The 16495-nt window shown below is 53.0% G+C and overlaps 7 protein-coding genes across 7 annotated transcripts; 2 read left to right on the top strand and 5 right to left on the bottom strand.

Annotated features, from left to right (window-relative positions):
• Positions 1–315: 315 nt before the first annotated feature.
• On the bottom strand, positions 316–1305 carry J4E85_005571 (uncharacterized protein; the record flags this gene model as incomplete). Its single annotated transcript, XM_051469816.1, has 1 exon — positions 316–1305. The coding sequence occupies one exon, from the start codon at positions 1303–1305 to the stop codon at positions 316–318; it is 990 nt and encodes a 329-aa protein (XP_051326647.1).
• A 414-nt stretch (positions 1306–1719) lies between these two features.
• On the top strand, positions 1720–2907 carry J4E85_005570 (uncharacterized protein; the record flags this gene model as incomplete). Its single annotated transcript, XM_051469815.1, has 1 exon — positions 1720–2907. One exon carries the CDS (start codon positions 1720–1722, stop codon positions 2905–2907), a length of 1188 nt encoding a protein of 395 aa, XP_051326646.1.
• A 326-nt stretch (positions 2908–3233) lies between these two features.
• Positions 3234–4463, bottom strand: CWC2 (Pre-mRNA-splicing factor; the record flags this gene model as incomplete). The annotated part of the gene is made up of 1 exon (XM_051469814.1): positions 3234–4463. One exon carries the CDS (start codon positions 4461–4463, stop codon positions 3234–3236), a length of 1230 nt encoding a protein of 409 aa, XP_051326645.1.
• A 268-nt stretch (positions 4464–4731) lies between these two features.
• J4E85_005568 (uncharacterized protein) lies at positions 4732–5562 on the bottom strand (the record flags this gene model as incomplete). Its single annotated transcript, XM_051469813.1, has 2 exons — positions 4732–5431; positions 5504–5562. 2 exons carry the CDS (start codon positions 5560–5562, stop codon positions 4732–4734), a joined length of 759 nt encoding a protein of 252 aa, XP_051326644.1.
• Positions 5563–6295: 733 nt separating this feature from the next.
• J4E85_005567 (uncharacterized protein) lies at positions 6296–9609 on the bottom strand (the record flags this gene model as incomplete). Its single annotated transcript, XM_051469812.1, has 7 exons — positions 6296–7554; positions 7603–7670; positions 7721–7994; positions 8040–8192; positions 8244–9167; positions 9221–9471; positions 9530–9609. The coding sequence occupies 7 exons, from the start codon at positions 9607–9609 to the stop codon at positions 6296–6298; spliced, it is 3009 nt and encodes a 1002-aa protein (XP_051326643.1).
• A 684-nt stretch (positions 9610–10293) lies between these two features.
• Positions 10294–13540, bottom strand: J4E85_005566 (uncharacterized protein; the record flags this gene model as incomplete). The annotated part of the gene is made up of 5 exons (XM_051469811.1): positions 10294–11094; positions 11867–11903; positions 11952–12346; positions 12393–12860; positions 12905–13540. 5 exons carry the CDS (start codon positions 13538–13540, stop codon positions 10294–10296), a joined length of 2337 nt encoding a protein of 778 aa, XP_051326642.1.
• A 740-nt stretch (positions 13541–14280) lies between these two features.
• J4E85_005565 (uncharacterized protein) lies at positions 14281–16108 on the top strand (the record flags this gene model as incomplete). The annotated part of the gene is made up of 2 exons (XM_051469810.1): positions 14281–15052; positions 15099–16108. The coding sequence occupies 2 exons, from the start codon at positions 14281–14283 to the stop codon at positions 16106–16108; spliced, it is 1782 nt and encodes a 593-aa protein (XP_051326641.1).
• Positions 16109–16495: the final 387 nt, after the last annotated feature.

Genomic DNA, 16495 nt, shown 5'->3' with positions numbered 1-16495 from the left:
CTGGACTGCGCGCGTCGCGTATTCATTCCTTCCTGCACTCCACGCTCCACTTACAGTTCGTCACGACGCTTGAATATCATGTCATCTGGCTGTTTGGAACATTCTAATCGTTACGCGGACATGTCTCATTCTGATCCAGGTATGAGAAGCTGATTACATGTCCATTACGTCTCTACGCGGTCACCTTGGATAATCCTTTATCCCTTGGCAAATTAGTAGGATTCAAGTCCTGGCCCCCTTACAGTAGAGTAAAGGAGGTCCATCCACATGTATCGGTATCATCTCCACGAAACCAGCGTTTCCATCCAGCGTCCATCAAACAATACCTACGTCTCCACTTTCTCCCCAATCCATCCCCTCATAATCTTCCAACCTACCCTTCGTAACTTCAACCAGCCACCTCCTCATTCTCTCCAAAGAAAACCAATCATCATCTTCCTCGACGGTATCAACCCAGACCTTCTTCTCCCGCGACCAGTACGGAGTACCGTGCTTCCCATCGATCACGCTACCAGTGGGTTGCGCACTGTCGAAGTCGCCAACAACGTAGCGCGTTGGATTCGCACCGTACTGGTTCTTCGGATACCTAACGAAGACGTTATGGGGTTTGATATCCCCGTGGACGATACCCAGACAGTGCAGGTGCCGTATCGCAGACGCAATAGCTTCTAGACAGTCTCGCACATGTACAGCGTAGCCGCGCTGAACTGCTTCCCAGAGGTCACAATCGTACTTGTCGAAGACAAGCTTTACGACGCGCTCTCCTTCCATGGGTACTTCGATAGGAGCTCTGCGGTACTCAAACCGAAGCGTATGACTTGTTTGCACACCGTGATATCTGCAGATGTGCTTGTGAGGCATCACGCGAAGTTTCTCGCACATCTCAATCTCGCGTGCAGTCGTCTTAGCCACAAAGTCTGGGTAACGGGTGTCGCGAATGCGCCGGTGGCCCGCTTGCAAAATGGCATGATGTTTCTTGTAATACTCCTTCGTTTCGCAACCTTGGACTTCCCAAATGCGTGTGTACTCAGGTTTGTACTGCGGGTAGAAATTCGCTGGGTTGACTTGCTCAGGGGGCAAAGTGTTCTCACGGTCTATCCAGGTTGAAGGGTCGGCACGGTCAATGTCCCGGTCGGAAAGGATGCCTTTCTTGATTGCATGGTATAGTTTTCCGTCTTTGTGGACTAGCACCCGGGTTTCGGACAAAGAATCCTGGGATACAACGCGATGGTCTACGATCTGCATTGACGGCTTTGGTAGGTCGTCTTTGCTGACGCCCGTGAATCCGGCAATATACTTGAACATAATGATCTGGCCCGGGTATTCGATTCGGATAGTTCATCGAGGGATCTTTAGCTGAACGCGAGCACAAACAGATATCTTCCAACAAAGTCGATGGGCTTTGGTATTGTTGAAGAATAGAGTCGAAATACGAGGTACAGCTCAGTCTTTTCACTGTAAAGATATAGCCTAAGCATGTGAGCAAGAGGGGCATACTGGAAACTGTGTTGGAGCGACTGCGATGTGCAGCAACGCCAACTTCTCACAGAGTGAATCAGTGCATCATAGTGCCAACTGGAACATGCCATCGTGGTCTCAAAGCCTTCACAGCGCACCCCTTCACTACATAGACAAACAAGCCAGACACCTTTCCCTTCACCGTCCTACCAAACATCTTGCGTCCAACATCTTCCATCGTTTCAATCAGGGCACCCCATCATGGCGCCTCAGGCCGCTGCCCGCAGCAACGACCTCATCCTCCAAAAATCACGCGTCTCCGGCACAATTAAACGAGCCCTCTTCCGCTCAAAAAAATACCCAGGACTCTGGTACGCCGAAACCCAAGTCCCAGACGACAACAGCAAGCCCGATCCCAACCCATATACCTGGGACATCCCCCCACGCAAAATCAACCTCTCAAACGCGCGACCCACCTACAAAAAAGGCGCCATGACCTCCGCCAAGTACGCAACAAAAGGCCATCTCTACGCCAAACAAATGGACTACCTGCGCTACCACCGCGAACTCTTCGGACACCCATACTGGATCAAAGACATTATGACCCGGGAGATAGCAAACTGTGAAGTGCTACGCAAGAACCCGCATCCGAATATATGCCGATACGTAGGCGTGAACTACGGCATGGACCAAGGTATCACAGCGCTGCTATTCCGGCGCTACGATACCACGTTATGGGATCTGATAGTCGAGTCGAGGGTTTTCGATGCAGAGAAATGTATACAAGGTATACGAAAAGGGATCCAGCATATCCATTCACTGGGGTATGTGCACTGCGACATCAAGCCGCCGAACATCTTCGTTGACACGCGGACGCAGAGTTTTGTAGTCGGGGATTTCGACTCTATGCAGAAGCAGGGCGCGTCGCTGAAGTATAAATGCGGTACGGATGGGTGGGCGCTGGATAGGGCGGGGACGAGTGGGTATATGGTGAATGTAGAGCAGGATTGGTTTGGGTTTGACATGGTGAGTGCGTGGGTGAGGGAGAAGGGGAACGGGAAGCCAGTCCAAGGGGGGGAGTATGCTAAGACGGATGATATTCTGGCGAGGGCGAAGAGGGCGTATGGAGTCAAGCGGCAGGCGGAGAGGTTGAGGAAGCAGACGGAGGATTTGAAGAAGAAGGCGGAGAAAGTGAGGAGGCAGGAGGAGGTTAAGAGGTCGGTCAAGGAGAAGGCGGATGCTGTAAGGAAAGTGCAGGCTGCGAGGAAGGTTCTCGTGACGGAGAAGGCTAAGATTATACCGAAGGCAGATGCTTTGGTGAAGATTGAACAGGCGAAGAAAGCGGGAGGAGTGAAACCTACATATGCTAATGTAGTAGCGAAACGCGATCCCGAGCCAACAAAGAAGCCGCAAGTGCCGAGGAAACTGAGGGTACAACCGCCGTCGTAAATGCCAACCTCACCGATCCACATTATCCAAGAAAAAAGCTGAACATCCTAGAGCATAGGACGACGCCAGATCATCTACTTTGCATACTTTGATCTTGATGTAGGCTGCAGACCTGTTCCGATTTGTCCTAGTATGAGGTGGATCGATCAGCAGAGCAAGATGTGACGAGTCGCAAAAGAACGGGTATCAATTAAACTATGCTTACGCCATGAGATGCTTAGTCCTTTTCTCCATCATGCAAACTATACGTACAATCCTTCCTTTCCTTTCTCTTTCCTGTCCACGCAGTGAGAATCCCCAGTCTGCTCCTCGATCTGCTCCCAAACTTAATCACTATCACTGCCATAATCCACCAACGGCCCCGCAACAGGCGCAGGCCGCTTATTCGACGGCGTAGCCTTGAAGCCCTTGAGCGCCGCTAGTGTAGAGCCCGATAGAATGCCATTGGCCTGCTGCTGCGCAGCTGAGCTTTCATCTTGCTGGTACTGTTGTGTGGTGGCGCCGTCATCTTGATATGCCGACTCTCCACCCTCAATCATCATGCGCTCGCCCATGCCACCAGACTCGAGCTGCTTGGCTGCTTCCCACTCGCTCTTCTCCTTCGCGTACCACACGTCATCTGGTGCTTCGTAGCCTTGTAGCCCAAAGCTACCTTCCACCTTTCTGCGCTTCTTGCTGTCGGGGTCTCTGCCTTCGAGTTCGGCGACGTAGGCTGCGGGGAGCGCTTTTCGGATGGCCTCGGCGGCTTGTTCTTCGATGCGGCGGGCTTCGCGCTTTGCGGCTTGTGGGTTGGGGTCGACAGTTGCCCAGCGTACGTTTAAGATTTCGTTGTTGTCGAAGGATTGGTGAGCCATTGCTTCCTTGGCGAATTGCGAGTTGGCTTCGTTGGTGTAGGTGACGAAGGCTACGCCGCGCGCTGTTAGGACACGCGTTCGCTCGATCTCGCCCCATTCTTGCATGTGTCGCGATACGATCTCTTCGATGTCGTCTGTGGGGTGTATGCGCCCGATGTACAGCGTTCGATTTTGTCTTTGGAAGGTTCCTACACCGCCCATGTCGTCTCGGTAGTCGGCATGCTTGTCGCGCCCAAAGCAATCGACGTTGCTCGGGAAGAGGTCGGTGACGGTCGGCAGGCGATGGAGGTACTCGCAGTCCACCCCCTTTGGGCAGATGCCACGCGCAAAGAAGAGGCAGAAGTAGGATCCGGGTGTCTTATCGGCTTTGGTGTATCCGCTGTCCTTGGCGATGTTGCAGCGTCCCTGCGCCGCGGTCTTGGAGAGGTATTTGTCTTCCCTGTCGCCGCCAGACCACTTGTTGTACCAGACGTTGTAGATGTTGCCCGTCTGCGCGACTTCTTGAGGCTTTATCGTAGCAGGATCGACCTGTGGACGCGCCGGTCTCCGCTTGCGACGGATGATCTTCTTAACTTTTTTGCCCTCGGCATTGGTCGTGATGATTGTCTGTTCGGTCGTCGGCACGAGCTCAGTCGATGTCGCGGTTTCGAGAGATGTATCGGTCGCAAGCGACGTTTGCGTGGGTTGTTGTACTTCGGTCATGGCTGTGGTGTTGGTGATGTGGTGAGAGTATCATGTCGCGACGGAGCTTTCGACATGCGACAGGCGCTAGCGCGCCTGGCGATCTCGCACGTGACCAAGAAGTTCCTCTGCCTCAGGTTCCCATTGGGTGACCGCGATATCAGACTTCAACAGACGGAAACACATGCTGAGCTTCAACAATGGCCAGATAACTACTGTTCCTTTGTCCGCAAGCAAGTGACCTGTTGTCTGCTAATTTCATACAAATTGTTCTTGTCATCCCACACCCTCACTTACTCGTAGTACTACTCATCTTAATCCCCCCATCAATCTCCAGCACCGCCCCATTAACATACCTCGCGCCCTCTCCAAACAAAAACGCCACAACATCCGCCACCTCCTCCGGCTCACCCAGCCTCTCCAACGCATTCCCATTCCTCATCCTCTCTACCGCCTCCCCACCCTTCACAATCCCCGCATTCGACGGCGTATCAATATACCCCGGCGCAACGCAATTCACCCTAATGCCCCTCGGCCCAAACTCCAGCGCATGCGACTTCGTCATGCCAATAAGCCCAAACTTCGTAGTGCAGTACACGGACTGAAGCGCTGACCCGCGAATCCCAGATATGCTGCTTACATTAACAATCGCAGAGCCGCGTTCCAAATAAGGAAGGCACGCTTTTGTAACGAGGAACACGCCTTTGAGATTCGTGTTTACGAGTTTATCCCAGTATTCCTCGTCGGTGTCTTCGAGCTTCAGGCTCGTGGGGTTGACGCCGGCGCAGTTGAAGACGTAGTCGAGGCGGCCTAGCCCTTTTATCGTGCTGTCGACGAATTCTTGGACTTGGGTTGAGGAGGCTACGTCGACTTTGCGGAGGTGCGTGGGGGTTTTACATTCGGAGGCTACAGCGCTGAGAGCGGGGAAGTTGAGATCGCAGAGGGCGAGGGAGGCGCCGAGGGAGGAGAGTTTGAGGGCTGTGGCGCGACTGGGGGAGGATTAGTATGATGGGTTTACTGGGGTGAATGGGGTAAGGTGGTAAGATGTGACGGAGACGTACCCGATACCGCTCGCTGCGCCTGTGATCAGGACGACCTTGTCTTGGAATTCTTTCGTCATCTTAGGTAGGAGGAGTTTGGAAGATTATTTAGGATGTCAAGGCGGACGGAGCGTAGGTAGTAGACCGCAGCCGCATATGTAAACAAGTCTAGCATGCATGATGATGAGTTCGGTCGTGATGTTTGTTTGGTTAAAGGGTGGGGTAACATCTGGAAGTGGGATGTCATAGGCATGACTCGCGTACCTACGGGTTCTTGCATTATCGGAGACTCCATCCTCATGCACGACTTCCAGGCTTCCCCTGGGTTTCGTGCTCGAAACTGAAGGTTCTTTTCGCGAGTAAATTCTGCTTCATACGCGGAGAAGACCCTCATACTGGGAATGACTAGCAGACCACCTCCTCCGACAATAGTGTAGCAATTCAAATTCGGAAGATACTACAATAGAAAACTAGAACGCTCAGTCTCTTATAAATGCACGAGAATCAGCCCTCGCAGCCCTTAGCATAACCTCGAAGAAAGCGGACAAGAGGCGAGGCAGCTACAGCAAAAGCCTCCGCCATCTCCCTTTATCCTCCCCACCCATCATCCCCTAAAACGCTCAATCCGGTCTATAAATGCGATTCAACCTCGTATATTCATTTCTCATCCAATCATTCCGAGTCTCAGTCCAGATCATTGAATCCAAAACACCGTACAATGCAATCCTGAGCCTCAAATGTCATAGAGAACAACACTGTGCAATCCAAATACGAGTATACACGTACCCTAGGCACGCCGGGACGCTATAGTACTCATTTCGACTGTTGCTGGTTCGTCGCGGATCCCTCGGTTATATTGGCGCGCGACTTTGGCTCGTTCTTCGGAGATCCTTCGGTTCTATTGGAGCGCGATCTTGACCTTTCGCCACCCCGATCCAGGTTCTCTCTTTCGTTATTCGAATGCTCGTCCTTATCTCGTCGTTCGGCGGCTTGTGGATGGAGGCCACCCTTCTCTTGCTGGCTGGCCCCCTCATCTTCCTGATTTCCACTCTTTTTTCCTTGATTCTTGCTCTTGTTTTCCTGCCCGGTATCTGAGCTACCATTCGGCCGGTTGTCATGTTTTGAACCACCACCGCCGTTGAGCACCAACCCACGAACTTTCTTGACCAGATCGTCGACCTTGAAGGGCTTGGAGATGACGTCGTCCATACCAGCATCGCGCATGCTGTTAGTCTGCGCTTCCCGTACGTTTGCAGAGACACCGAGAATGTGGCTATACCCAGCCTTGCCCTCATCCTGTAGTTGTCTGATCTCTTGCGTCGCAGCATTGCCATCTTTGATTGGCATTTCCTGGTCCATGAGTATGCAGTCGAAGTAATTGCGATCATTGGGGCCGTTGTCCGCCATTTGTCCGCGCTCGGCGACTGCGTCGATGGCTTCCTGTCCGTTGTTCGCAGTAAACACTTGGAAACCACGGGATTGGAGCTGCCGTCGCAGCACTTTCTGGTTGATGAGGTTGTCTTCCACGAGGAGAAGGGTATGCGTGTCTTCGTTCCGCTGGTCGCTCTGGGATCTCGTAATCTCTTTCGCATCGTCCTCCTGGCGTGACGTCTCACCTCGCCTTAGATCGGGTAGTTTCCTTTCCATATGTGGCTTTTGTGTTCTGATATCCTCGGTGGCCTTCTCCGTCTCTTTGTAGCGCGAATCCTCGTTCGAGTCCGGATGCGACTCTGGATGATTCTCTACTGGTGGATGCTTGAGTGAAGGATCGACATCCTCAGTATCTACACCGCCATGACTTGCGAGCGTCTCCGCTTCAGGACGCTCATTCTTCCGTTCTTTGATGCTTGAGAGATTCGAGTTTGCACGACTAATGGGTGGACGAGACGGCCGCGATCCGGACTCCCCAGGCCGAGAGGAAGAGTTTGAGGTTTCTGAGTTGCTTCGAGATTGTGTCGGCCGCCCCTCACCATTCTCGCCGACCGCGCGACGCACTTTGAAGAAGAACCCGAATGTTGAACCTTCTCCTTCTTTCGAACTCACGCCAATGTCTCCACCGTGCAGTGTGCACACTGGTCAGAGATTAGCTAATGGCGTATGAAGCAGGGGTATTAACTCACATTTGCGTGATATGAACAGACCAAGGCCTGAGCCACCATATCTCTCCTGTGTCTTGGGTGTCGCTTGTCTGTCATATGGTGAGCTTGGTACTTTTGATGTGTTGGAAAGACAACGTACCTGAATCGTTCGAACAGTTTGGCCTGGCCATCTTTGCTAATGCCTATACCAGTATCTTTGACGGCTACCATCAAGTACATGGCAGCCCCGGCGCCCCATTCCGATGTCATTGTGGAGTCAAGGTGGAAAGCCTCTTTCTCTTCACTGAAATAGATGACGTTCGGGGGGTAAGACGTAGGTCGCTTGGTGGATGCACCCATAGATACAGTGATGTTTCTGTCGCCATTCTTCTTGGAAGTAAACTTGATGGCGTTGGTTATCAGGTTGACCAGTACTAAAGATGTTAGTATGTCTTAGGAAGATAGCGCAAGTTATTTACCTTGCTTCATGCGGTTCAGATCGGCGACAACATGGTCCACTTTCTGTTCCTCATATGAGACGTCCATAGCATAGTGGAACTTGATGTTCTTGGCTTTAAACTCAGAATGGAACACTCGGAGTGCTTGAGAAAACTCCCATTTAGGTCTTGTTGCTGTAGTCTTTTAGTGAAATGATCATACGTTATGATTGTGGGGAAACTCACGTCGGGGTACTAAGGACAACATCATAGAGTCGAGCTTGGAAAAAGATAGAATGTCGTCTACAAGAGTGTTCTGATGTGAGACGCAAAGCAGTATAGTGTCGGCAGCGTCCAAGATATCGGCCACCTGGTCGTGGATGTCTTCGTGTTGCGCCCCAATTTCTTTGGTAATCTCTCTCACTTCTTCAGCTAAATGCAGGACGGCAGAAAGAGGATTTCGAATCTCATGGGAAACCATGTCAATAAACCTCTCCTGTTGCTCCTTGCGCTCTTTGGCATCATTGGCAGCTTTCTCTTGGGTTAATTGGGCATGTTTGATATCGGTGATGTCGATAACGGCGCTAATAAAACCGGCATCAGCCTCCTCACTCAGAGGCTTGAGCAAGAAAAGTCTCCACTGCTCTCCCTTGGACTTCATTTCCTCAGGCTCAGCGACATCGCATCTAAACTCTATCTGCAGCTCTGTACGGCTTTCGAATGCCTTGCGGTATGCAGCCATGACGTCTTCGTAGTCGTCGGGGTGAATGCTCTCCGGCCACGATCGAAACTCGTTGTTGCCCTTGTTCGTGGTCAGCTTGAAGAAGCCGTCGTTCACGAAGATGGCTTCGGCGTCCTTGTCGAGAATGGCCAGGCCATTGGGCAGCAGCTCGGCGAAGCGCTGGAACATGTTGGTCTGCATGGAATCTGCCTGCTCGGTTTTGCTGTTGTGCTTGCCTTTCTGTTGAGACTCATTGTCCTTGACTCGTCTCCCTGGATTTTGGCGCGAAAATTCATCGATACCCTCGATGGGCATGTAGCGGTCTACAGGCCGGTTCTCGAGCAGCTGGGCCAATACGCCCTGTCGTGTGCCGCTCTCGTCTAGGATAGTACTGAGGAGAAGCTGCGTTTCATGGTCTTCGGCGAAGTCTTTGAGGAAATACCTAGCAGCTAGAAGGGTCAGTTGGCTAGATGTGGGAAACATGGTCGTAGCTGATGCTTACCCACCTTGACCGTTCGCCCTCTCAGCACCGTTCGTAGTGTGCCGAGCGCCTCATGGCCGTAGCTTTCGCGCGCGAGTGTGGCCTGGCCATCAAGACCACCGCGTGCCTTCTCCCAGGCGAGGTTGTGTATAACTATCAGGTCCTGGCCCCAGAAGATGGCGCTGCAGTGGGGCATGGGCAGCACACACGTGTGGACGAGACATGTTAATGCAACAGGCCACGACTCGCGCGAGCCGATGGTTGTTTTAGTCCTGGGCGGCTGTCAGTACGGGCCCAGCAGGAGCGCATGCATCTTGGTCGTCTTCTCACCAGTCCTTGCGCCACAGGTTCTCCGCATTCAAATCAAACACTGGCAGGCCCGTCGCAGACAACTTGTCAAGGTTCTCCATGGCGCAGATGCAGGCGAACGCGCTCGGCGTGTCTCAAAGCGAAAGCAGGTGGTAGGAAGAAGCGTGCTGAGAGAAGGAAGATCCGCGTGACGTCATACCACACCCCACGAGCGCGTGCCTGTCAAGAGGCGACCTGAGACCCGGGACGGCGAAATTCTCACGGGCATCCAGGGCTGGGGGCGAGGAACAGGACATATGAGTACGAGAGTCTACGCGGTCTAGGCCGGCAGATCATACTGGTTTTTGATCTCTGCAGCGCTGGCTGCACACGCCGGGTGATTAGCTGGTCATCATCGCCGATTGGGTCATCTAGCCTAGCTCGACTCGGATTTCAAGGCACGTCACTTGCCCCGTAATAGATTTTTGACATCCTGACGCCAGTTTAGTGTTGCGAACTATGCCCTACGACATCTCGACGCTACATTTAGCCACGCCTACGTCTTTGGGCAGCTGAACGCGGCATCATGTGCCCGACAAGGCACAACCGCGACGATGAACAGCACGACTCCATGTTGGGCAATCAGGTAATGAACGAGTGTTATAGATAAACTCAAAAGACAAAAGGCCCCCGATCACGATCCTGTAGTGAGCCCCATAGTACCGCAGAGTACCCCCGAGTACCTCCGTCGCAATGCCGCCAAGTCATAGAGACGTAGCGATACCCCTCACCGCATCTGCACTCAATCAGAATTGCGCGATACCATCCCTCTCGCAGCCTGACAAGAACTGGTTCCAGTCCATCACCAGTCGACGACCTGCCCAAGTGCTCGTGCTGAACTTGCCGTCTCCATTGGCATGACCTGCATCGCTCGTACTGTTATCAGCCTGGCCATCGAGACCATACTCGTGCTCTTCACTCTGCGTCATTCCTGCATCGTCATTACCAACCTCGTCCTCCATCTCAGGGATGACCTCCTCGGCTTGTCGAAATAGCCGCTTTGCAGCTGCCGCCTCGCCTATATTCGCGCCTCCGCATCCAAACCCACAGATGCGCCGGCCGCAAGGACGCCAGAATCTGTACTCAGCGACCTGGGGTTCAGAAAGCGGACAGACGCCGAGCAGACCTGAATCGACGCTGCGATTAGATGTGTAGAAGAGCATGGTACCGGAGGGATCAATGGGCGACGTTGCCTCCGACTCCACGCCGTTGGCAATAGCAAAAGAAGGCGATGCCGGCTGACGGTGGGAAGCTGACGAGAAAGAGCGAATAGATGAAGGAGGAGACGCTGGGTATGCTTTGTGATTGCGAGCGCTGGGATGGACTCCGGGTTCAAGCCTTAGATCCTGCATGGACTTTGGCGATAGGTCTTGGTAACCTTGCTTTCCGGCAAACTTCTTCAGCATGGTCGTACGCGGAGATACACATCGTGATGGACTGGCAGGAGGACTCGCGAGACCGGTAATGACTTGTGAGGATGCTGATGGAGTGCGGCATCCGTTACGCATCTGCTGAGGACCCAAGAGTACATTGTCGATGAGACCCATCTGTAACGCATGCTGAGCATGTCCACGAGGCTCGCAACGAAGGGAAGGCCAGCACGTGGCTGAGCCGTCGATGCTCATCGGGCTCACTGTACGCACTGCAGGGCTCATAGCGTGAGGTGTTGCAGCTCTGTTTCCAGCGTCAGATGCAGGCGAAGGGTAAGCCTCCTTTGCTGGCAGGGTAGGGGACAAGGGCGTGGGGAATCCAGGATACTTTCTTCCAACATCCGTCAGAAGTGACAGTTGTGGCTTCATTGCCCTAGGCTGAGGCAGAGCAGCGCTCATTGTACCCATGTTGTAAACAGGACTATTGTCGCCGTACCGGGGTGGGCTCACAAAGCCATTCGCCGAACCATCGAGCGAGCCCAGCCATGAAGGAAGTCGATCATGCTCGTCTGCTGGCATGTGCTGAAAACAGCTGTTTGTGAAGAAGCTTGTGGGACTTGTGGGACTATTGGTATTGCTGGAGCTCGAAGACCCTTCGCCCGTGATACGACGTAGAGCCAGAGCTGTGAGTGGGCTCATCGGCTCCGCTCGGGCGAATCGAGCATCGTCGCAAGACCACAGTCCACCGTACTGTTGCCACGGAAAGTTTCGTAGGAAATAGTCTTCTGGATACACGTCGTATCCGAGGGTGCGTGCACGGAAGAAGACGTACACGAAGCGGCACTCGGGGAACTGACGAAGTACCTAGAAGAGCAACGTTCAGTAGATGTTATAGAAACGGACTGTGCTATTATATGCAAGGGTCAGGCTTGAGGATGGATGCTCATACATCCCAAGCGGGAAACAAAGGCGGTGACGCAGTGAGCCTGAGCAAAGTCAGCATGCGACAAACGCTTATCGACTAATGAACATACATCAGAATCTCATAAGCAGCGTATTTCTTAAGCTTCCCAGCTCCGCGACGATATGCGTACAGAACCTCAGGTCGAGCTGTCCTGATGTTCTTCCGGCCAAGCAGCTTATGCATCGCAGGACTCGTGAGATACATGGGATCGAAGACGACCAGATTGCATGAGCCGTCAAAGCGGCGCTCAAAACCGACAATGCTGATCGAGTGTCCTGGTTGCTGAAGGTAGATAGGCGGTAGAAGAGTCTTGGAGACATTGGATCCGTCGCTGGCAGCCGCTCGCGCAAAATATCGTTCCATGGCAGCGAGGAGAAGCTCGTGGGCCGCAATGGCGCGATCTTTATTGTCGCTGAACTGCTCGACAGCGCAGTTGATTTCTGAGTTGAGGAAAAAGGCTTGAGCCTGCTACATATTAGCAGAGAACAGTTGAAGGTGAGTAAGATGTTACCTCTGGTGTGCCGATGTACTTTCTGGTATCACGTATACCACCAGTCTGGACACGGCCGATTGAGTTGATGCCTTTATCCCAAGCATCTTCAATGTGATCTTGCATCTTCAGAATAGTCGGCAGCCGTCCTGGGAATTCTTCGTAGCCTTGAGCCTTGGCGCCTTGGATGTAGGACAGCAGCATTTGTATGTTCCGGTAACCGCAAAAGCCGCCTTCGCTTGGGGTTTTACCGACGTGGAGTGTCGATGGATGACAGTAATATGCTTCCTTCACGGTCCGATCAAGAGCAGATAGTTGCGCGAGGATGGGAATGATGCCTGGCGTCTCGTTCTGCACCTGATCATGCTTGATGAGGCGACCATCTCGGCCGATGCGGTTGACGGCAGTGATCTTGGGGCCGGCATCCAGCTGATCGTGCAGCCACCCAGGCATTCGATTTTCCCAAGCGTAGGGTCCCAGTTCAGATTTCTGCGGAGATTAACTACGCCCTGCCAAAAGGAAGATTGACTTACACCTAGCCGAGCACTTTTGATCGGTGGCTTGACAGACTTATCGGGTTTTGCAAAAGGATTAAAGCCTAGAATACTCCTTCCGATGGTACTCTTCTCGCTCTCATCGGTGTCGCGCCGATGCCGATGTGGGTGCTTTTTCGATTTGCGGCCATGACCATCAGTCCTCTTCAAAGCATCTGACAAGTCTGTGCTGAAACTTCGCTCGGATGTTGTGGTCCTTGCCTGACTTGCATGGGAACGACGAGATGAGGTCGAGCCTTGCATAGTAGCGGATGAATGATGAGAATGATACTTTCCTGTAGTCTCGTCAAATGATAAAGTTTCTGCGTTGTGGTATTCGAGATGGTCGTTGAAGTCGGAGAGAGGAACGACTTCGCCGCAGTTGGGATCAGGGCACACTGTAGTGCTTTCCTCCTCTTCCGAGTCGTCGGAGGAAGGCGTGTCCTCAGTGTTGTGGCGGAGCGAGGAAGGCCTGAGGGGCAACGAAGGGGGCAACGGTTCTGGGTCGTCTTCTATCACGAAAGGAGAGTTCTCGGTATGCACTTGCTCAAAGTGTAGTTGGAGGATGTAGTCATCTTTCTGAAGCACGGTGAAGTCACACATGGGACACTCCAGAAGCTCCATCTTGCTCGTCATCGCTGTGCAGGTGATATCCTGCGTGTGAAGGCGTCCAGCGCTTTCCTTGCACAGGGATGTATGGTGAGTGACAATTTGGGGTGACTCGTTGTTCACGTGTATGGAAACCGTCACCTCGTGCGTATACGGCTGGCTATGTTGTGGCAGTCGCTGTGGGCTTCCGTGGCTTAGCATGACGAACGCGGTTCGGACGCAGACGAAACAGCAACTCACGAGTTTGGTAAACTGTACACATACTGGAGGCTCGCTTATGAGGTATAGGCGCTGTTTGCAAGGAAACGATGGCGTTGGCGGTGAAGATTGAGCCGGGGTGGACGTGAAGAAGGTGCGACGCTCGTGGATAGCCGAAAGAGGAACACAAACAAACACGCCAAGACGCGTGACGCGATATCAGTTGCAAGCTTAAACTTAAGATGCGAGTTCAATGCAAGCTACGTCTATGGTATATCGGTGTGAAGATGATGGGTGTGGCTAACAAGTGGGTCGCGGCGAGGCGGTCAGCCGCGCATGACATTGGCGGTTGGATTGGCATGGCTGCTGAATCTTCACAGCTTTCCAAGCGCATAGTATATGAAGACTGGTACATGTCGGAGGTTAGCAGTGGCGGTTATAGGTGAAGTGTCAAGCTACGTACAAGTGATGGGCATTCAAACGGTCAAGTCGCCTACGTCATCAAGCCGCCAAGACTTCAAGGATAGCATCTGCGGCGGGTCTTGCGATGTCCGCAGACCTTCTTCCCAATGCTGCTCCGGACCCCGCGCGCACGTCGGATTGCCTGGGACGACGTCAATCGCACGCAATGGCGAAGAATACCGCTGCGATGCTATTCTTCAGCCAATTCGGAGGATCCGCCATGGTTCCAAGAGCTGCGCACCGAAATGTTGCAGCGAGACGCCATACACCTTCCTGAGTTCATCGCCACTCCGCACGAATTCAAGCTATCGCAAAGCATCTCGGGTTTCCTACCTGAAGAATGGTGCTATGCCCCCGGTGTGCGTAGTCGCATGGTGCCGTTTGGCCATCACTTGATATGGTTCAATCCCGCGGTGCGGACAACCGAATTACTCCCAGATGGAACAGACGCGTCGCAGAGCCCGGGCGGGCCGTGGGTGCGGCGTATGTGGGCTGGCGGCTCGATACAAGTACGACCCGACGAGTATTACGACCGTAACCGCGGCTTTAGAGTCGACTTTCCAATGTCTGGGACGGAGCACATAAAGCATGTCCGACTGCACGGAGAAGGCGACACTGCCAAGATCTTTGTCACGATCGAGCGGCGTTTTGCACGGGTGGACATCGTAGGGAGAGCGTACAACGCGAAGCATGGCAAATTGGGAAAGAATGGAGGTAAAAAACTAAAGACTTATCTCGAGCAGCAGTTGCGAGACGGCGACGATTGGGGCGACGCCATCGTGAAGGAGGAGCGTAACCTGGTCTTTTTCAAGGAGCGCCCCGCTGCCGAATTGGAGGCAGTCAAGGCCGGGCAGATGGCCACCGTGAAGTATCTGCAGCGTGCGTACTCTGACAACCCTCTCGACTATCTACTGACTCTCTGTAGCGCCTGGGAAGCCTGACTTCTCACATACCCTCACTCCCGATCGCGCCCTTCTTTTCCGCTTCTCTGCTCTTACCTTCAACGCCCATCGCATACACCTCGATCCCGAGTACGCTCGTAACGTCGAAGGCCATCGCAACCTGCTAGTTCACGGTCCTCTTTCCCTGCTCCTCATGTTAAAAACCATGAGCCATTACGTGTATGCACAGACCGGGGGAAAGCATGATCTGGAGTCGATCGAATATCGCAATCTAGCGCCACTGTACTGCGACGAGGAGATGCGCATATGCGGCTTGGAGAAGAAGAAATTGCAACATGGCAGTATATACGATGTATGGATTGAGGGGCCGACTGGAGGTGTTGCTGTCAAGGGCACTGTTTACACCACAGTAAAGAATACTAAGCCGAAACCGCTGGGACCCGGCTCTAGGAGGCCAGACATTACAGCACTAAATGCTGCCGCCAAGAAGACGCCAAAAGCGCAAGAGCCTACCACGACTCCTGAGTCCTCGACGGGTTCTGAGCCTGTATCTCAGCCCCAAGGTGAGACTCCAAACAACTCCACTCCCAGTAAAACTACCTCTCAACCATCATCTAGAGAAGTAAACCCACCGACCGCACAAACAACAAGCCGAGCGCCCCGTCGCAAGCGCGCTTCCAACACTACGGCCTACAACTTCATCTCCCTTCCTCCCAGCAAAGCACCGTCTGCTCGCGTCGTCGACTCGTACAAGCCAGTAAAACCGACAATATCGATACGTTCAAGGGAAATCATACGACGCGCTCGTCGACGTGCGCCGAAGGAGATTCACGTCAAGCCTATACCGCTGGTTCGCAGGTTCGATGCGACACCGTACACCCCAGACCCTGTTCGCACGGCTTCGAGACATAGCAGATATTTGAGGGAGGGCGCTAGGAAGATCGAGAAGCCTAGTGTTCGCTTTGTTGCGGAGCAGCTGTCGGAGCGTGCGGCGCTGAGGAAGAGGATTGGCTTTAGATATGTGCATCACTGAGGTCTTCGGTGGATACCCGCTTTGAACTTAGACATGTGTGATTAGGTGTATATAACACGGTTTATTCCACCCCATTCCTGTAATACGGGCTCTTCTCTAAAATGAAAAACATTCGTTTGGACTCATTACCGATCTAGTTCACCGATCAAGCCGTCTTATGTTCCTCGACGTGCATCGTAGCTTCATCACCAATGCATGAGATTGTCGCTCTCGTAACTACTGAATCCGACGCGCGCACTGGTAAAACGAATGAATATGCAGTACCTGCCTGTAGACAGGCCGAACATCAGGCGGATGGATCTTGAAATCAGAAACGCCAATCCATGGGTATCTTCCTCCGTATATCCTTACGCCATGCCATGGTACCCAGATAAGATTACAAACCGT

This window comes from Alternaria conjuncta (assembly GCF_024043145.1).
Source record: "Alternaria conjuncta strain BMP 0040 chromosome Unknown scaffold_7, whole genome shotgun sequence".
In the NCBI taxonomy this organism is placed as follows: domain Eukaryota; kingdom Fungi; phylum Ascomycota; class Dothideomycetes; order Pleosporales; family Pleosporaceae; genus Alternaria; species Alternaria conjuncta.
The sequence above is the reverse complement of the archived record's forward strand: the minus strand, read 5'-3'. Positions and strand labels throughout refer to the sequence as shown.